Genomic DNA, 21,625 nt, shown 5'->3' with positions numbered 1-21,625 from the left:
TTGAACTATACTTTCTACTCTTTAAAAACAAGTGAGACCATTTTTAAAGCAGGTATAAGGTGTTGAGCAACAGTTCTTATGCTCTTTCAAACACAAGTTGCTTTTGAAAACAGATTTCAATTTGAAATTAGAGAGTTTGAAATTAGTATGGGCGCTTCTTAGGAAATAAATCAAAGTAAAGTGATAAAGCAGATCTTAATTTGGACTGATAGCTTTGAAATAACTTGGCTTGTTGGAGAAACTTACGGGCTTGCTTTCATGTACTACTGTTTTGAGCCTCTTCCTGATGATTCCCCACTTAATTATTTGAACAGCAAGCAATCATGTTGTTAGAGATGTAAAGCAACATTTATCCAGCTTTTTTGTTAGTCAAATGCTTTACTTTCCAGCACTATGCGCTCGTGTAGTACTCTTACAGCACAATCATATTTAAAAAAAAAAAAAAAAAAAAAATTTTTCATCAGTATCCAAAGAAAAGGCTACCTGAAGGCAGAACTTCTGTGACTGTGCTATGCTCAATTATATTGAACTCAATAATTCAATATAGTTTGGGGGGAAAAAACAGCATTGACCAAATTTTTGCTGTGGCAGTCTAATTTGGGTTATGCACAGTTCTCTCGGAAGGTTAGCTTTGTGTAGTAGAGAAATTGGTAGAGGTTCAGCATAGCTTGAATAGATTTTAAGAAAAAAGGTTGTCTTACTGTAAGTTTGATCTTTGTAGGCGCATCCTGCACTCCAAAGGAGAACTGAGTGAAGATCGGCACAAGCAGTATGAGGAATTTGCTATGTCATATCAGAAACTGTTGGCCAATTCTCAGTCTCTAGCTGATATTCTGGATGAGAATATGCCTGACCTTCCCCAAGACAAACCAACTCCTGAGGGTAGGCCATCTTTTACAGCAAGTAAACAAGATGCTGGACCTGGCTTGGATGTGCTGGGAAAGCTAACAAAACCCTCTTACTGATGTGTTCTTCCCCTTCATTTATTTTGATTTAGGTTTTCCCCCTTAAGGTGTAAAGACAGAAATAATACTGTTTTTATTAAAGTAACATGCAACTGTGGCTATTGTATATGCTGTGTATTTGCAGTAAATTATCTCTTTAGATTGTTTCAGGTAATATAGGAATAAATGGAAAATCAAAGTTGTTCCATTTAATATACTTTTAAAAATATTTAAATTATGGTATATTAGTTTTATAATCCAATATTGTTCTAAAATGAATTTGGAGTATATTTTGTGCAATGATGTTATGAGCAGAAACATAGTGTTATGCCAGGTAAGTCACTAGGTGGCTCTGACCTCCTGAAAACAGTATTTAATTTACAAAGCTATTCAACACCTTAATGAATTTCAAGTTTTAGATTAAGAGATGATGTTGATATCATGAGTGTAACATTTGTCAGAAGTGATCTTGAGCTTTAAAAAGCTGTATTTCTTGAATGCCTTTAACTTTAAAAGCAAGCTTTTTAAACTTTGTTCTTCGAATACAGTTGGGTGCAGTTCATCATTCTCAGAGCAATTATCTTCTTAATTTGCTTGAAGTCTATTAACTGTCCTTTCTGATACCACTTAATGTGTCTATTGTCTTTACTTCATTTAACTTTTACTCAGGTATTGCCTTTAGTTTTTTTTTCTGTCAATACCGAATTTAAAATAGCTTATTGATATATTCAAATTGGGTTATTAAAAGCACCTTAAAGTATATATTTATGTATTAAAGAGAAAATAATGGCAGTAATAAACAGGTTCACATAGTTCTAAAAGTATTTTTAATCTTTAAAGGTGTCTCCTGTGCTAGGGTGAGAAGACTGCATAAATAACGTTATCATGGTTTCACGTTTCTGTAGAACATGGACCCGGTATTGACATTTTCACACCAGGAAAGCCTGGAGAATATGACCTGGAAGGGGGTATTTGGGAAGATGAAGATGCTAGAAACTTCTACGAGAACCTCATCGACTTGAAGGCTTTTGTGCCTGCAATCTTGTTTAAAGATAATGAAAAATGTTCCCAGAGCAAGGATTCCAGCAAGGACGAATCAAGAGGTAGAATACTTAACTACAGCATGTTTTACCACATTTAACAGAGGAACCAAATAGATTCAAGTAATGAGTCTGTAATGAAATTTGTGGTCATCAGGAAATTCCACCAGTTTGGATGAATTTTTAGGGAAGCAGCTATGTGGGATAGGTATTATCCAAGCTGAATTTAAGGACAAAAAAGTAAATGTAATTTAAAATTAAGGCAATTCTAGGTTTTAAAGAATTGGTGATTAACCAACGTGAGTAAATATTAACTCTGTGTGAAACCTGAACGTTTACCACCTTTGAAAAATGTTAGTGTTCACTTTGTTCTTTCACTAAATTGTTAATGATGGCAGTCTCGTTATTAAGTTGGATTAAAAGGACTGGATGGTTCTTCACTTCTGATGAGACCCTAGGGTCTCAACCACGCATTGATGAGCTTCATTTATAATGGGATAAAAGTGATATTTGTGATCACTGGCTCAAAGCATAATAGAAGATGCACGTTTAGATAAGAGCACTGCTTTGGCATTGAGGAAGTAAACAAAGACACAGGCTACGTAGTTTTCTGATACATGTATGGTAGGTCAGTGAGTAGGAGTGGAATTTCAGCTTTCCAGCTCACAAGTGTCTTTGGAATTTCTGCTTTCTAAAAGTCCCATGTGAGGGTAAAGAGTTGGAGCGGGTTGCCCAGGAAGACAGGAATCTTTTTCAAGAGATTTTCAAAACAACTAGAAAAAAAAATCCCTGAGCAATTGGGTGAACACAGTATTCAAACCAACTGTGAGTAGAGGATTGAACTAGAGACCTCCTGAGGCGTATTCAAAAGTGAATTAAGTCTGTGACTTGAAATAGGTTGCCTGCTTTGAGTCTGCTATTTTTGTATCACCTTTGTGTTATTTCAAATCTGTCATGGTTTTGTTTGAAAAGATTTTCAAGGTAAATAACATTTAAAAAAAAAAAAATACTTATGAAGCGTGATCTGCAAGTGATGCCTGAAGGAGGCCTGAAAGGATTGCAAAATGTTGGAGACAGTCTTGGAAAAAGATTAGACTAGTTTTATTGTCCAAGAAAAATAATGGCTATTCCTTCCTGAATCTTCTAGAGATTCACAAACTTCCCTCACCTTCCCCACTCTCCCCTGCAGGAATAACAATTGTAAGATTAGTTGATCTTCTACATAGCACATCCATTTTTTAGTATTTTCTTGCGGTTCTGATTTTTGTGTTCATTTTTAGGTTACTTTTTGTTGAGAAGCGTAAAGAGAGAAGCACTTTCTCTCTTACCTTGCTTTGTCAATTTTGTTATCAGGTGTGGTATGAAGAATATGCAGTGCAAACTCTAAGTTAGTCTGTACCTGTCTCTTTTTGAATAATGTTTGCACTGTATCCTCTGAAAACCCAGTGAATGAATACCGTCTTTCTATCTGACCTTGCCAGCATGCAAGGTTGTTTTGCTTGTATTTTCCATGTGATGGTTTCACCTTTTTCCAAAATTTTTGGATTTAGATGGCTATGTTTCTAAATATCTTGCTGTGTTTGAATGCATGTGTGTCGTCCATTTAAGTTTCGGGTATAGTTCAGAACATATTAAAGCAGTAAAACTGCTGGCAGCTCTTATCAGAGCCCACTCTGGATAAATAATTGCAGTTTTCAAGTATGCAGGTGAAGCCAGATGAAGGATGTCAAACAACTGACACCTAGCAGATGAGATGTCATAGGCTCAAGAATTTGGTAGTCTTGTTAAAAGGAAATGGGGTAAAGAAGGCAGCACTAAAGAAACGTAGATTTACCAACATGAGGCTACCTGTATTCTAACCATGTCTGCATGTATCTAAACATTTAGTATTTCTACTTCTACACAGATTCCAAAGATGCCAAAGATAATAAGGATGCACCTGGGAGTGAGGATTTGGAATTGGAGCTGGAGAATTTGGATATTAATGATGATCCCCTGGAATTAGACTGTGGAGAAGAGGCAGAAGATCTTACAAAAAAGCTTCTTGATGAACAAGGTAAAAAGAATTGGTTTAGGTATTTTGTTGTTTCCTGACTTGTCTATAAAGCCTCACAAGCTCAAAGAAATGAGATAAAGCAGCTCTAGAGCTGGACTGTTTCAAACTCCTTCTGAGAGAAGAATGGTCAGCGTAATTCTGTATAATACTTTCTTAGTGTTTTCCTACGCCATATCCTCTTCTTTGGAATCAATTTCTCTTCTGTTCTGCTCCTCTGAGTAGTCACACGATCAGCTTATTAAACTGGTTAAGATATTAAGTTTGTAATAAGCTGCAGGACTTTCACCTTTAGTGAGTTATGATCTGGTCAAGGATTTCAAAACAGTGAGGAGCCTTGGTTCCAGCTTTCTAACAGGAAATACACAGATGGTCTCTTGGAATCAGTTTAGTGTTCTTGGAAGCAGTTCATTCAGGATTGGTCGTAGCCTGCTAGGTAGCTCAAAAATACTGAGTCAGTGGAGATACAAAGGAATGTGGATGTTTCCATCTTGTCATTTTTGAAGGAAGTCTTGACTTGACAGGAGGATAAAGACTACCTCAAATGTAAAGACAAAGCCAAGTATGCAAGAGCGAGATGCTAGAAGTGTGGGAGGAAAAGCAGGAAGTGGGGGCAGAAATAGAAGATGCAGTCTTTGAATAGTTCCCAGAGGGTGCGGTGCTGGTTTGAGTATGTACAGTGGCACTGCAGGGACTGATGATGCTGTTGATCGTAACAAGAAAGCTGACACGTTTTGTCACATTAAAAGTATTAACTGTCAGTACTAGTTCCTGTTTTTAAAGAAGCAGTTGATTGAGCGTTAAGCATACTCTCATCTGAAAAGTTAATCTAAAATGTCTTAGAACTAAAGTTATTTTTATCATTAAACAGAAAGAAAGTCTTTTACTTTCTTCCATGTGAAAGTAAGGTCATTTGGCTCACAATGTAGGCTTTTTCTTAGTGGAGAACTGCTGCTTTGTGATTGTCTTTGCTCATTAGTTTTCTTTCATGAAACATGGAAAATAAGCTTCCTTGCAAATCCTGTACCTTTGTCAAATTTCGGTTACTGACAGGTGACTTCAGAGGTTTATGATGGAAAGGAAAATGTGACCACTGAATCCTTTTTCTGCTAGAAAACTGGGCTGAAAAGTTAGCAGCATATATTGTTACTCAAAACATGTAAAGAAACAGTGATTTTTTTTTTGTGGCATTCTGATGCTCTTACTAGGTAGCACCAGATATACAGAATTAAGAGAAATCTGAACTTAGATGTTTCAAGCTCCGATGTTTCTATTTAGTGAGTAAGTAGATTTTTTTTCCATCTCTCCCGAGTAACATTTACTGAAGTTTGACATTAAGGAAAACTAGGTGTCCTTCAGCTACAAAACATAGCTCTACATTTTCATATTTTGTGCATCTGTGTTTGAGTAAGTTAGTAATATTTTGTGGAAAGCCAGCAAAGATTGAAACCATTCTATTATGACACTATTAAAAATAAGTGTTCTTGGCTGAAGTGATAATCTGAAGTGATAATCTTTGAGTGTGGGTTTCATTGCTAGAGGCAGTAAGCTAAATTAGAGGGGAAAAAATGAAGGAAAATAAGTTAAATAAGGTAGACAGTCCAGTCAGTTGATACTGTGTCTTTTGTTACTTCTGCATTTCCTTCTGGTGGCTAGCTTCTCTTCAGTCTTTTCTTCCATGCCCAAATATGAGGGAGATAAGGTGTTTTTCCAAAGCGTGCATTTTCCAAGCAAATTTGTCCTGATCTAGCATCCTTCACAGCATTTCTATGCTTATTTCTGCACTTCTTTCCTGAAGTTGGGGTCTATTGTCAGCTAAATTTAAGATAATGACATGTAAGAGGGAAGTTGATGTTGCTAGTTGAAGAGGATTGTTTACCAGGAATTCAGGTAATGAATTTTGTTTCTCTATTGTGTTAACTTTGAGTGAATCTTAATTTTCTTATTTTCAATATGCTCAGGCAAGAGAGAGGGAGCAGATAGCACCGGAGCTGACAGTAGTGACGGAAAACAAGCTGAAAGAAGTGAGTTTTGAGGTTGTTCTTAAAAGAGAAGAGAAAATGGGGAAAAAATGAAGATGTGTGAATGGAGACAAAGATGTTAAGTGAGGAATGGCCTGGGTGGAAACCTTCAAGTGTATTGGGAGCAGGGGCACTCTGGTGTTAATACATACAATCTAGCCTCAGTTTTTGTAAGGTTAGTCAGCAACAGAGAGAACATGTAGAAAGGTGAGTGCTAATTCTCAACCCTGTTACTTGCTACACTGTTAAGAGAGCTGGGAAAACTCCTATCGGAAGAGCAGGAATTAAAGCAATGTACATACACACACTCATTAAAACACCTTGTGGAACTGGATGACTTATGAGATTACATTCTATGCACAATCTTAAAATGTGGTAATGAGAGACCGGAACTCATAGGATCAAAGTGAGAAGCAAGAGCAGAACTCATTTTTTCATGAATTGCATACTTAGAATAGTTGTTTGCCCTAAAGAAGGAAGCCCTGACCTTTTCCTATCGCTGTCAAATTCTTGATTAATATTATTTCAGTCTTAAGTCATACTTAAGGTACTACAAAAAATCCTTTCCACTTAGAACATAAGCAGGTACTGCAATGAGAAAGAAATGCAGAAATATGATGGGAGAATATCTGTAGATTCTAGTCGGGGGGTGGGTGGGGAAACTAGTGAAGGAATAGATATATCTGGGAAATGTTGAAATTGAATGTGGTATTAGGGCCTTCTGAAAGATTATCTTAAAATAAAATAGAAGTCCTCACCCATCCAAGTCACTTTTCAAGGGCACAGAGTCAGTTTGAACAGAAAAGTGAAACAAGGCAACAAATAGTAGTAGTGGGAGAAGGGGAAGATAGGACCGTTCAAAGGAGACAGGAAGGTATAGCTGTAAATATCTAGAAGGAAAAACATCTATCTTTAAAAAAAAATTGCTAGTAAAATCTGTCTGGATCAAGAGCTCTCCTGCATTCATCCTAGTGAACTCCATATCGTGAGAGTCAGTTCCATTAAACATTAAAACTTGAGAAACCTCTTTTGTCTGAGCATCTGGAAAATCTTCATTTTTTTCTTTTTTCCCTCCTTTCTTAATGAACTCTTCTCTTGCTCTTGCAACTTGATTTCTATGGAAGAGAAGAGACAATGGCAGCTGCTTTAATCTGTAGCACATTTAAAACAGGGTAGCTGAAAATGTTCATTGGAACAATTCTCATTTTTTGTCTACCTAAGCTCAGTTCCCATCCATTTCCAAAAACAAGAAAAGCCATCTTACAACGCAGCATCTTAGTTCTCTCTTTGCCTTTCAGTACCTTGAAAAAGGAGCTTCAGTCTTTGCAAGTTTGTCTTTACAGACTACACAGTAAGATAAAGAACTTTTTATTGTTTTTTTTGTAGGGTGTTTTTTGGATGCAATTTCTCCCCCCACCCATACCCTGCTTTTTGAAGTCTGTCTGTGTTTTCCTTTCAAGTACCTCCTGGGCACTCCTGTTTGTTGCTGCAAGTCCTTGAACTGAAAGGAAACAAATTGGCCTGTTCCCTTTCTCAGAAAGCGGTGTTCCCTTGCCCAAGGAAGGGTCCTTTCAAGGGTTTGTTCCAGCTCTGTTCTGGCTCATGTTGTGCTAAAGAGCAAACCAGACTCTTTTTTTAGGACTTTAGTAAAAAAAAAAAAATAAATAAATAAAAATCAGGATTTTTTTTTGAAGCATACCACTTTTCTGCAATTAGGGGGGTGTCTGTAGGGGGTTCATCTGTTGAGATCTTTATAGTTGGTGTCACAAAATCTGAATTTCAGTGGTAGAGTTGTCCTATGTTCTTCTACTTGACTTAGTTAGTAGATACAGATCGCTGTCACTGCTTCCTGTTGCAAAACACACGGAGCCATTTGCTTGAAAAACAAGTTGTCGCTTGCCTTGCAACTGCTACAAGATCAAACCTCCATCTTTGTCACTTTGTGGTTCTGTACTCTTGTTTCTGTACAGGTGAAGGAATAAAGTTGGCCTGCTCTAGCTTTTGCAGCCTCAAATGGCCTTAATGTTTGTTCCTTGCTCAACATCAACAAAAAAATAAATCAGTTTCTCATTCAGGGAAACACGCATAAAAAGTAGAAACCATGATTGCACCAAGTTTTTGCTGTGCTGTTTTGACCCACATCCAGGCCTTCTTATGGTCTTCATTTTATTGCCCAAGAAAATTACCTAGTTTTCTAGGAATATGTACTTATTGTTGCTCCCAGCAGTATAAATTAGGAGGTAGGGAACTCTTGATTAATTATGAATTCATTAATAGGAAGATAAGTTTTAAAGGTGATCTTTTGGACAGATGTTGGCATAAACAATCAGTGTATGAGTCAATGGATTTATATTTTGGTCATTAAAAGTTAATTTTTGTGTTCATCTTTCTCATTTTTTGGAATTGGTAGTTAAATATTTAACAATTGACCATTACAAATGTACTGTGCTTGGAGAATGTGATAGTAAATCACTGTATTTTGTAGCTTAAAAATGTGTCCTGCTTGTTTATTTCACTCTGTTAGAACAAGAAGATGAAGAAGCCAGCACTGGATCTCACTTAAAACTTATAGTAGATGCTTTTCTTCAGCAGCTTCCGAACTGTGTCAACAGAGACCTCATAGACAAGGTATAGTCATAGTTTTCATTTTTTTCTTCTCTTAAAATCATATATTGATACATCAGATTGATCGGTAATAAAAACTGAAGCCTTGGAATCTATCAGTAGTTGAATTCACTTCTAACCTGGTGGAAATATTTTTCTCCCATTTAGTAAACTGTTGCCTAAATATCATAGGTTTCATCTGCCCATTCTCTTAATTTGCTCCAAAAGAAGTAGACCTGTCTTGTTTTTTTCCTTCCTTTTACTCCCTGACAAAATATTCCTCTTCTGTCTAAAGCTCTTTCTTCTTTGTGTTGATCTGAAGAATTGGTCTGTATTCTTGTAAATATATGTGTTTTCCAACTGTCTGTTCAAGACAAAAATGGAGATTTTTGTTTATCTTTTTAAAACAGTTGCATGTAACAAGCATGGTTCTCTAAACAAAAAAGCATGCTACATTGTGTTATTATTTATATATATATAAATAATATATATCTATATCTGTATATATCTATCTATATATAAAAATAAAAGACTACCCCATTATTTAAAGGTGAAGTATTATTTTGACTTTTCTCTCTACAGGCAGCCATGGATTTCTGCATGAATATGAATACAAAAGCAAACCGAAGAAAACTAGTGCGAGCCCTTTTCATAGTTCCTAGGCAAAGGTAAGAACTGGAGGAAAGAAATCTGGATCCACCCTTTAGTTACTTAACATACTTTTTTTTTTTTTTTTTTTTTTTTTAAACTAAATTAATGAAGGCCATCACACATTCAAGTCACTTTTTGGCTGTTTGGCTGTGTTTACTCCTGATGTGCACTTCTGGAGTGATTTTTATGCTAGGGCACAAAAGAAATATTTAGTATTAATAATCAAACAATTCACCAAAATATTTTGTCATAGCATTATAGAAATTTTTTAGATAGCTTCTCTTGTTTGGTGCTTGTGCATTTATAGCGGATCTTCTCATGACTTTTTTTTTTTCTAACTATGCAAGTAACAGTGAAACTTGCCAAAAGGAGGAGAATGTGTTGGAGAACTTGTGCTCTAATTATTGACAGGCTCTTATATAAAAATACACAAAGTAGTTTAGGAAGGAAGATTTCTTGTGATTTGTTAATTCTGGTATAATACATAACCATTATAGCCTTTTAACTTCTGGAACAGACTTGGTTTGAAGTCGGCCAGCTTAGAGGAACCAAACAAAACAGTTTATGAATGACCTTTTCCCTCCATGTAGATTTGTCCATGAAGAATTTGGGCATTTTTTCTTGAATGTCTCTTTGTATAAGATAGGCACTTGCAGGAAGATCCGTACTTACCGAAATTACTGCAAATATTGAGATAAAATCGTTAAATTCTTTAGAATAATATTTCTTTACTTTTAACTTCTACCTAAAATAGATGCAGCTTACGTAAGTGCAATTATGGAGGAGTTGCTTTTCTTGCTCCACCTTGTCCTGTTTCTCTACAGAGGTTGTTTTGATGCTGCCTGTAGTTCCAAATGTTTCATCATCATCTTGGATTTCCTGTTTTATTTCACACTACTTCTATTCCATTCCCTTTTAACACCGTGGGGCAAAAACATACTGAGTGTTCATTCATTGTCTTACTAGTGGTTGCTCTGTTATCCCCCAAATTTATTTGGGCAGTAATTATTAAAAATAAAAAATAAAGAATTGTGGCAACTCAGTAGATTATTAAAGGTGGCATAGTTAGCGCAAATAGCTGTTACGTTCTTGACAGTTTTTGTTCTTAAATAGCTGGGACTAATACTGAAACAACTGGGTGAGATGATCTTCTTGCTGTTGTTCTTAAATTGTAAACATTAATATTAATATTTTATATGAATTTCTTATCTTTTAATACCTCTTTCTGCTGTGTGCTCTGAGACCCCCTGCAGGAATACCATGAATAAATAAATACACCAGCCTCCCATTGTAAGATCAGGCCAGTTGTATGCATCTGCCTGTTCTTTTGCCTGCATTAGCGATGCCCATCTGTGGGCTACTAAACAGGAGGAACGGGGTGGTGACTGAGCTTTTTGTTTTGAACCACAAACAGTTGCTGTGAAAATACCAGCTGAACTGCCTCATAAATGCAGGCAGTTCTAAAGGGCAATTGACCCTAATATTTGTTAGCTTTATTATTGTGCACAATAAAGGAACAGTTCTGCTTTCTATCCTGAAATCAATGTTTGTAATCCTTGTGGAAAAAACTCCGGGTTTGTCTTAATAGCATACAGTACAGGTTACTGTAAAATGCTACAAATTGGGTTAGAAAAAATAAGTAATACTGCTTCAAAGGTTTGTATTAACAGTCTGACTTTGTGTATCTCTTCACTGAACCGTGCTGACTTGCATAGTAGTTTTTACTAATTCCAGGAGTTTCTGTAACTTGCTTCCAGGATAACGTTGGAGCAGCAAAGTCAGAAAGCTTGTTGCAGTTAAATTATTGATGATCTTTTAAAAAAGTTTCAGAGGAATAGTGTCCTTGTAGAATATGGATAAAGCAGTGTTTTTTCCAAATGTGTTTAGTCTACAAGTACATTAAATAATATAGTGTAAACCTGGCAATTACATTGGCAGCCATAATAAGATATTTAAGAGTACAGTAACTTCTCTTTGTTCCCTTAAGAGATTATAGTTTTAGGAAATATACAGACATGATAATTGTATCAAGAAATTACAAAACTTTGGCGGGGGAATGTTTGAGGAGTAGTGCAGATACTTCTTGAAAGTTTAATAATGTAGTTCTGCTAGGGAGCTTTCTTGCTCCTCATTGCTTGGGCAGGTTGGGATAAATGCAGGGTTCTTCAAGACAGCAAACTTAATTTGGCAAAGAAAGGTAATTTTTTCTCAACTCCTTGTGGATTAGTGTCAGAATACACCCTCATTACACTGCTTTGTTGAATGCTTCTGAATGGATCACACTTTAACTTTCAGCTGCAATTTGAATCTCTTAAACCAACAGAACAGAAAGCCTTTTTTTTTTTTAAATGCTAGTATGAAAGTGTCTATCAGATTATTATTGAGGGATTGATTTTCACTAAATATTAATATTGTAATTTAGGACTATATGGCTTGTACTAAAGTGAAATTACAATGATTTGACCATCCTGTTTGCAGTTTTAGGGGATTTGTGTGTAGTTCTTCGCTATCCATCTGAATTCTTTTCCTAGACAGCCATACATAATTGTTTGTATACTGCAGTCTTGCTGAAATGTTTATTACCTCAATATGAAGCTTAAAATTTAAAGCCCCAAACCAGGTTTTAAACACTTCTAGGCAATGCTAAACAGTAAGTAATGTGGTTTTGTTTTCTAATCTCTCGGTTTTTTTCATTTAATTCCTATATATGGTGACCTATGAAGTTGAACATCCACTAAGCCAACGTCTCTGTTCATCATATGGAAATTTGTAGCATTGTTACTAGCTATTCTTAATTCAGAAGCTAACTGCTTCATGAGCATTTTAACTCAAATATGTAAACCTCCTTTATGTTTAACTTTTCAGCTTCCTATCCTGAGAACCTTTGTTAACAAGGCCTCTTTTGTTCAACTGAACTTTGACTTTACAATCTTTCAGTGGCCTCTTTCATTTGAGGATAAAATTGAGAGATTTGCTTGAGGTAAAGAATTTATGCCAAGGCTAAAAAACAAAATCAAAAAGTGCTCATTTGATAGCGTGAAAATACCTATAGCATCACATTCTTCCCACTGAGTAGTGCAGGAGGCAGTTTGTAGCTGTTCAAGACACACAAGTACATCTCATTTAGCTGTGTTATGATTGTGCCTACGAGGCAGGAGTTCTGCCATGCACTGTTGCTTCGTTCTTTAAGCTTTGTAGTAGAATCTCAATTATGAATATGTACAAAATGTCGCTTTCACTCTTCTTAGTAAAACTTTGGAGGCATCAGTTCTAGAGAGATTGCAATTACAGGCTTTAATTGAATGAAGTCTTTATTTTGTTCATAAATTCACATTTGAAATTCTACCAAAAAGATGACATCTTAGCTATTTCATTGATTTCATGTGGCCCCATGGGCCAGAGCTCGCTGTATTTCAGTTGAGATAAGACTGAAAATGAAAACTGTCATAAGTAGCAGTTTCTCATGTTAGTTCATAGGGTGCAACTCGTTCCTGATGCTAGATCTCGCTTCATAATGTGGAAGAACAAGAAGAGAAAGCGATACTGTTTGTGGGCTTTGTGGTCTTGGTGGTGGTTTTTGGTTTTGGTTGTTTTCTTGATGTTTCTTTGCCTCTTCCTCAAGAAAAAGAAATGCTTTTGCAGAAAACAGGTTACCTAAATACAGGTACCAGTAGGTGGTGCCACTGATATTGCAGTCTCTGCTTCTGAACACTGACTTTTTTTTTGTCTCCTGAATGAGCAAGTGAACAGATTCAATATCTGATAGCCAGTTTCGCAGTAGTTGACCCAAGGCTTTTCCTTATTATATTTCACCTATTTAGAAATACCCAGTCTCAGTATTCTTCACCATGAAGAAACCTTTTGTGTTGTGTGATGGAACAACAACAATGCACTGTAAGGCTTAATTTTCCCTCAGGTATGTTCAGTTTACAGAGGTGAAGTTATTAGCTCTCGGCAGGCAGGTATTTGCTCAGATGAAAGCAAAACTTTCTTCTACTCTTTTTTTTTTTTTTTTTTAAGAGATGTCACAGAAATCCCCTCAGTCAAAATACACTCCCTCAAATGAGCCAGAGTCCTCTTAATTTAGCTTGTACATGTCTATGAAGTAACGAGACTTTCACTTCTCTGTGAGTTAATGACTAAATGCTTAAAAGCAGTAGTAATTTGCTGTGGCTAGTCATCCTTGACTGTGTGTTCCAACAAGCTCGACAAATGTAAATACTGGTACAGTTATTGATTAACAGGGGCATAAAACTGTTAAATAGGTAACTGGGATACCTGTAATGTTTCACCAGGGGTTTTATGCATTTTCAGGAGGTCACTTAGAACGTGCTACTTGAAAAATGCAAAGCTAATGCTTCTGTTCCACAACTTAGATATGTAATTATCCCTATTTCTGTTTGTGGATGTTAAACATCTGAGAAGTGTGCTCCAGTGGCATTGCTTTGCTTCTCCTTTGTGTACGGTTTGGCTTTGGGCTTTTGTCCTGATGCTCTTCCAGAATCCAGTTCCACTTTGTTACAGGGCAAGCTCTACATATTGCTTGTGCTTTCAGATTTTCTTGGCAGTGTTTCTTCTTTTCCTAGCAATAAAGAAAACCTTAATGCGTCATAAAGTATAAGCTCAAAATCCATTTTTTCTTTACAATTTCTCACTTTAAATATGCAAAGTTGTTTCCACTTATATAAAAGAAGGCATGTTCTAGAGTTCATCGCCTATTTACGGTGTTAACGTATGCTCTGAAAATAAGGTGAAGAAAGCACAAGACTTGTGTATTTGGTTTCTCTGTGTGTAGCAGTGGTACCTACAGAGAGATGTGAAGCAGCTTTTATATTCTGACTGTTGTTAGCAATGCCGTGAACTAGGATCAAGGGCACATATCGCATTTTTGCAACCAGGTTGTTTCTTCCCATCACAGACGAAATATGAATTTAGGAGAATATAAGTTGCATGCCAAAATTCCCTAAGGGGAAACATGTTATGAAGGAATATAATTAAGGAAAGATTAAAGAAAGTAAGTTCTTAAATTCTGAAATATTGCTATGTGTGGGAATGCTAGCTGAGCATTTTAGAGAAGGGTTGCTACTTCACATCATCTACTGGGCTTTCTTCTATGTAATAACTGAACTACAGTCATTTACTGGTTCACTACCTTATAAGTAGAAACACTCTTACTTGCACTTTCACCCCCAAAAGGAATTTTGTAAGAATTTGTCACTTTGCATATTGAAAGGGATCTGAATATTCTTTGTATCTAGAATTTCTTAAGGGCAATATGTCAGATTCCACAGTTAAGATGGTGTTTGCCATTTCACTTAAAGCAGTAATTTTGAAAGTGAATCAACTCTGAGGTCTTCTGTTAGGATGTGGTAGTATACCCTTTTGTATTGTTGTTTTTAAATGATTCTGCAATCTGAAGCATTAGCCAGTAAAGTTGCTTGTATGCAATTCCATCAGTATATGCACATTCATCCTTCTCCACAAGTAAAATGGTGTAGCAGTACTTGTAGACAAACACTTCTTTCTCTGTAACAGAAATAAGCTTTGTCTATTTTATCGTCTCACTCTGTGTCTGTAACCTTTGTTTGCAGGTTGGATTTGCTACCATTCTATGCAAGGCTGGTTGCCACGTTGCATCCCTGTATGTCTGATGTAGCAGAGGATCTTTGTTCCATGCTGAAGGGGGATTTCAGATTTCATGTATGTTTTGTTGGTTTAGTTTTTTGCTTTCAGATTAATATGTTAATCATCATCTTTTGGGGAAAAAAATCTCTAATACTATGTAGATGTTAATTCTGAAGTTCATTTGACTCAATTTAGAGTGGTTATCTGTCAGCTCAGATTTGCTCTTGAATGATAGATTTTGTATATTCAAATTTTTTTTGTCTTATCAAATGTCCGTACATATATGCATTGCTTGTAGTGTCATCCTTAATTTCCAGTGTTAAATAATGATAAAAATGAGCTGTGTAACAATTAAACTGAAAAGATCTGGAGCTGTGCTCCAGCTGGAAGTGTTAGCTTACTGTAAATTAGTAACTTGGAGAATGGGAACTGACCAATTCTAACAAGCCCCATTATGAGGTTATTATTTTAATATAGCACTTAATTCTAAAGCTTTAATTTTTGCAGTTTTTACCAACCATACATTTGTGAGGAATGAAAGGTATTTTTCATTGTTCCTTTCACTATGGTTGTTGTGGTTTTGTAATAGAACTAGTTACAGTGCAGAGTGATGAATTTTTCACCATTTTCTGAGTTTTATGGCACACATTGTAATGTTTTCCTAATGTTGACATTAAAATATATGAATTATTCACTGAATTCTTAAATACTTGAAGCTAACTCTCTTTATTCTTAGGAAAAGTTACTTCTGTTGTACAGAAGTGTAATTTTGTATCTTGCTCAGTATGGTTATTTTTAGAACTAGGGATAAATTTGTGCTTTTCATTAAATTTTTGGATATCTAATTAAAAACAGCCAACCAAATGAAAAACAGGAACAAAGAAGTCTGTTCTTTGTTAAAACAGACTTGGAAAAGCTGTCAGTGTTCAGTATCTCCTTAGAGGTTTATACTAGTGGTCTTATTTGTATGGTGACTACTTTCTGAATCAAAAAGCAATGGAATCTAGAATACCTAACCACTACTTCACCATGCCCAGAGGAGATGGCATTGTTGTCTGTCTATAAATACTGGAACGTTAAAGAACTGTGTGGATGTTGCAGGCAGGCAGGGTAAGAAATTTGAAACTTGCCATAAAAGCATGTTGTAGAGGTAGAGAGGCTTTTAGGAAACCTGAGAGCCTAAGGATAGGTGAAGGTAGAGCATAAGAAACTGAACAAATATCAAACACTTCTGAATTCCCATGCTTATTGAGGATGCTTGTTTTATAACAAGCTGGTATTTTTGACAGCCTAAAATCAAATGCTTGTTTTCTCTTTCTTTTTAGGTAAGAAAAAAGGACCAGATCAACATTGAAACAAAGAATAAAACTGTGAGATTCATTGGTGAGCTTAGCAAGTTTAAGATGTTCTCCAAAAATGATACTCTCCACTGCTTAAAGGTTGGTGTTGGTAGTTGTGTGTTACTGTATATACTGATAACATATCCCTATCATATTTCACTTCGGATATCTACTGATGATGGTCTGCATTAATTCACTGCACAAGATGCTTTAAACCTTGATGTCTGTTGCTACTGTGTATGAGGACACTTTTATAGCCTTTCTAGAAATTGGAATAACCATTGTAATTTTGTCATGGTAGGGGCACTGTAAAATATACTTCCACGTTTGAACATAACCAAATTGCTAATGAACTTCTTTTAAAATTAACGATAGACATTGCTACTTATACGTCTGTTCTGCTGTGAAGCTGGAAGTGAGCTTTTATTTTCATTAGGTTGACTTCAACTAATGCATTTACAGAGAAAACGGTAAGGTGAACGGCAGCAAGCCCGTTGGGGGAGAGGCAGCAAGCCCGTTGGGGGAGAGGCAACTTATATCTAGGCTATGTCAACTGAAATCGTACACTAATAAATATTCCAAGTTACTTTTTAATGGCAATTCCCAAATTAGAAGTACGTTCCTGAAAAATTAAAAGGCTTTTAATAGAAGGTCGTTGAAGGCTTGCATTCCTGTGGAAATAGCTTCTCTTCATAGTCCATTAGGTATTGAAGCTGAATTCTCTATAAGTTTTACTCTCTCATAATTTTTTTCTATCATATAGAAAATACTGTAAAATGCAAATCTCCATTAAATTTTAGAAGTTGCTTAACTTAAACAGTGTATCAAAATTAGGCATGCTTTGATGGTATTGTGTATCTGTGCAACATTTGGTGACTTTCTAGTCTGACAGAACAAATTTCAGAGCAAATATGGCAGTTGGAAGGGATAAGGAAGAGATTATAATGCTTGTTTTAATGTTGTTTTCTTCTTGTGCTGGGCTTAGGAAACATCCTATTTTTCAGGTAAATGGAGCCTAAAATTTGTCTCTTGACTGTTCTTATGCTTTTTTAATGAGGTGATTTTTTTTTAGTTTTGTTGACATATGAACAGTGAAATTAATATGCATTGTTCTCTTTTTTTTAAAAAAAAAAAAAAAAAAGGAATGGAAAACCACCATAATCTAAAGTCTGGTAGTTAAGTTACTGTTTTCTGCCATTGAAAAGCATGTTAAACATTTGTGGTTTTATATAAATGTATTCCAGATGCTTCTGTCAGACTTCTCTCATCACCACATTGAAATGGCATGTACTCTGTTGGAAACCTGTGGAAGATTCCTCTTCAGATCACCAGAATCTCACTTGAGAACCAGCGTTCTTTTGGTAAGAGAAAAACCTGTTGTCTTCTGGGCAGAAGGGCTGTCGTGTACTGAATTAAACCATTTCTTTTTTTCTGGTGTTGTGTTGTGGTCTGACCTTAATAGTGATTGCAACCAACCTTCATTGTAAGTTGCAGGGTTTGGGTACAAATAAGTGAAAAATGGAATTCACTTTTATCTTGACTGCTTGGGGCGGATAACTTCCTGAACTCTTTTAATAAAAACAGGGCTGAGTATGAGAGGAAAATAAATCAGTCTTTCTGAAATCTTGTATCCTTGTGGAATAGGATTGGGATGGACTGGTGTAACATATATTCTAGTCTGCTTTGGTGGTATCAGCTTTTGTAAGTCCTATGGGCTTGTATCTTTTGTTTTTTATAGCCTGTTCAGTGTTGTCTCAGCTCAGATCGCACCTCCTGTGAGAACAGCTTCCTGAGCGTGTTCTGAAGAACTCCGGTTGATCTGTAAATCTGTTTATGACTTAAAAGAAAATGTGAATAAAGGATTAAATTCCTGAAGGAAAAAGCTATTGTGCTTGAACTACAAATAACGTGTTTGATAATATTTGAGGGAATAGTATTAACAAATAGAACAGGAGAAGATGCTTTAACTGGAGGTAAAGACAGTTGTGGAAACAGCTGGTTTCTGTGCCTTGAGTAACAATTGGGGGCTCTAAATTTGAAGGAAAAGTTTTTGAAGACTAGAGGAAGGGATTTTAGAAATAGAGTTTGATGGTAATCAAAGCAAAAGTAGAAATGTTATCTTTGTCTAGATAAGTATTATCAAAGATTTAAAAAGAATGGGGATTAGCTTTGGGTATCTCGGTTGTATGAATCTGAGCCCTGAATAATATGTTTCCTGGCTTGAGAGATGATCTTAAAATGTTTTGTCCAAGATAAGATACTGAGGCAAATGTGGTTGAAATGCTTCAAAGGTAGGTATTAGTAATGGGAAATGGCATTCAATTAGAAGCAGCTTAAGCAGATGCAGGCCAACTACTAAACCACTTTTTTATTACAAGTCTGATCACATGTTTTAATGTTCCCTTCTGACCTTCAAAAGGAGGTGATCCTGCCCTTCCACCCCAGTGAGGCCACACCTGGAGCATTGTGTCCAGTTCTGGGTTTCTTACTACAAGAAAGACCTTCAGCTGCTGGAGAGAGTCCTGCAGAGGGCTATGAGGATGATCGGGGGCCTGGGAGCTTCTCTCTTAGGAGGAGAGGCTGTTTTACTGAAGAAGACAGAGGGAATCTTACCAACGTATATAAATATCTTAAGGCAAGGTGTCAAGATGACAGGGCAAGACTCCTTTCAGTGGTGCCCAGTGACAGGACGAGAGGCAATGGGCACAAACACAGGAAGTTTTATCTAAATATCAAGAAAAATCTTCATGGTGAGTGACAGAGCACTGGCACAGGCTGCCCGGAGAGGCTGCAGAGTTTCCTCTGGAGAGATTCAAAACCCACTTGGACATGATGCTGGGCAAAGTGCTCCAGGTGACCCTGTTTGAGCAGGGGGTTGGAGTAGATGACCTCCAGGGGTCACTTCCAACCTCAGCCACTCTGTGATTCCATGAAGGGAATGGTTTAAGCATTCAGTATCTCATTCTAGAGCTATAGCTCTTAAAAGCTGTGAAGTATCCCTGTCTTCTGTACGCACATCTTTCCTTACCAAAGCACAGGCTTACATGTGATACGTCTCTTGAATCTGCAGCCTCCCTTCCTGTTCTGTGGAGTTAATAGGGCAGCAATTGTTGTGTACCTGGGTATATTGCAATACAGTTTTCCATAAAAAATGCTGTTTCTTTCTGAGCCTCTTTGAATGTCATACCATTTATTGCTGTGGTGCTGTCATAAGAGGAAAGAGGTGGACAAATTAACTGCAAGTCTTAGTTGTAAAGTGCTTTGTGTCTTGAAAGGAGGCTTGAGTGCTTCAATTTTCTAAAGATTTGCCAGCTGCTGTGTTTTATTGTTAAATATATTCCTTTCCATAACCAAGTATTTTTTCCATGAAAGCACCGTTATCTTCAAAAGACACTTCAGTTTTTGCTGGCATTTTTTTGTAGTTATTAATTCTTCCTAACTTCTAAAATTTTTATTATATTTACCACAGCTTCTTTACCTAATTGACTTTTTAAAATTTCATGCACCATAAAAATGTGATTTGTCTTCACAATGAAGTCACATTTAGTGTACATCCAGGGGTATAAGAACACAGCTAGCAATCAGCAATCACTGCTTCAATAACATAAGTATAAAGCCTCATAAGGTTTCCAGTAAATTTCCATCTCTAATGCATGAGGAACCAGGAAAAGACAGGATGGCAAATATGTTTTGAATCCCTACTAATTGAGGTGTAAAAGGTGCTATAGAAACAGAAATTTTGACTTAAATACTTTTTTACAGATTGGATCATGGGCTTTTATGGTGCTGGTAAGAGCTGAACACTTTCAGTGACTTGTTACAAGCAGAGAGGTTAAATGTCAGTCGTGCTGAAATACTTCTCTGAATTGGGCTTTTTGTGCTTGTTATGTTTTACTTGGTGCCTTCTTTTTCTGTGTTGCCCTGAAAAAGAATCTTTTTCATTATGTAAATGTTTAATCTTATTTTTATTTGGGGGTAAGAGTGAGACTATTAACCTGATTTTCAACGGATTTTTCTTTGGGAACAATTTTGCAACATGGAGGGATGTTTTGTGGCTGGCCTTGAAAATAAAAGCCCTTTTATTGTTTTACCTTGAGCATTTTAACATCGCTTGTGATCTGTCCCTTTTTATTAAAAGAAAAAGAGGGAAAAAAATCTTCAAAAGTAGTGCTTTAGTTCTATAGCTAAAATTTCATTTTATCCTAATGAAATGAAAACCCAAAATTAATTAGCAAATACCTATAGTCTTAAGTGTTCAAGCTTCTTTCTTCTGAAGTGAGTCAAGGTTTTTGTTGCTGTAGGGAGAGTAGTGTTACTGTTACACATGTCTATCTGACTTGATGTCATAAATGAAAACGGACAAACACAGTTCATTAAAATGGTGATTAATTTTAATAGAGAATAAGAGTAATGCCACTCGCTTAAGAGTTTGAATCGGAATTGCTCAAAAAAAATAATTATGATTTTTAAGATGTGGGGTAGTGTGTATATATAGTGTCTCTTGTGGGTAGACATTTTAATTAAAACCTTTATAGTGTAATACAACTCTTTATAACACAAGAAAATACCCAAATGATTTATTTCTTACTTAAAAAAAAAAAATCTTCCTTTCAAGCCCATCTGCTGTCTTCTCTTATGCTTTACTTAACCCCACTTCTGTGTTCAGCTTGTAGTGCAATGTAGTTTTGCTGTCTTATAACATTTGCCATGTTTTCTCCTGATGCATCTAGAAAAGGCCAAAAAGATTTGCAAAATAATACTAGCATGATACAGTAAGGTTTTGGAACTTTCTGCTGTAACTGTTTTTTCCCTACTAAGTATAAACAGCACGTAAAACAATTTACTTAGTCGATAGTAGATGCACAGCACTTTAGCAAAACATGGGTAAATTTGCTACTACTTGACAGGAATTTCCTATTTGGAAAGGAACACTCAGAATCAAAGGAGAGGCCATTTGTGTCATGGAAAAGGTTAAAAACGAAGTGCATTAGGGTTTGTGTCACATGGAGACCTCCCAGGCAGCAGATGCGGGCAATCTAGGAAAATTACCTTATGTTTTGTGTTACTGTGTTACCCCAAGTTATTCTTCCTCATTGATCTACTGGCTGAAACTCAAGGCTAAGGAGCTGTTTGAGTACCTTTACATTTCAGTTTAACTGGGTCACTGCCTTGTAAAAGAAGTTTGAGTTTGTTCAAGCTCAGTAGAAAGTTCACTAACTTGACAAATCATGCTGCTCCATCAAAGGTGGTTTAAATTCTTGACATTGTTTTTATGTCAATTCATACAATCCAATAAAGCAATTGTATGCAGCAATAAATAGTGTTTGCACCTTAGTTTGGCTTACAT

The 21,625-nt window shown here is 36.2% G+C and overlaps 1 protein-coding gene across 4 annotated transcripts in view; it reads left to right on the top strand.

The window, feature by feature from the left end:
- Nucleotides 1–21,625, top strand: part of UPF2 (UPF2 regulator of nonsense mediated mRNA decay) — a 61,815-nt gene that overhangs the window by 11,630 nt on the left and 28,560 nt on the right. For 2 of the 4 annotated variants that reach the window (XM_027460618.3, XM_021270952.4), the window contains 9 exons: nt 722–882; nt 1,850–2,047; nt 3,891–4,040; nt 5,999–6,061; nt 8,583–8,686; nt 9,245–9,330; nt 14,905–15,013; nt 16,264–16,377; nt 17,523–17,639. In XM_027460618.3, coding sequence (XP_027316419.1) covers nt 722–882; nt 1,850–2,047; nt 3,891–4,040; nt 5,999–6,061; nt 8,583–8,686; nt 9,245–9,330; nt 14,905–15,013; nt 16,264–16,377; nt 17,523–17,639 — 1,102 coding nt within the window. The remainder of the gene's footprint in view (nt 1–721; nt 883–1,849; nt 2,048–3,890; nt 4,041–5,998; nt 6,062–8,582; nt 8,687–9,244; nt 9,331–14,904; nt 15,014–16,263; nt 16,378–17,522; nt 17,640–21,625) is intronic. The other 2 variants (XM_021270953.4, XM_021270964.4) reach the window with 1 other exon arrangement.

This window comes from Anas platyrhynchos, chromosome 1 (assembly GCF_047663525.1).
Source record: "Anas platyrhynchos isolate ZD024472 breed Pekin duck chromosome 1, IASCAAS_PekinDuck_T2T, whole genome shotgun sequence".
NCBI lineage: Eukaryota > Metazoa > Chordata > Aves > Anseriformes > Anatidae > Anas > Anas platyrhynchos.
This window is presented reverse-complemented; position numbering and strand designations above follow the sequence as displayed.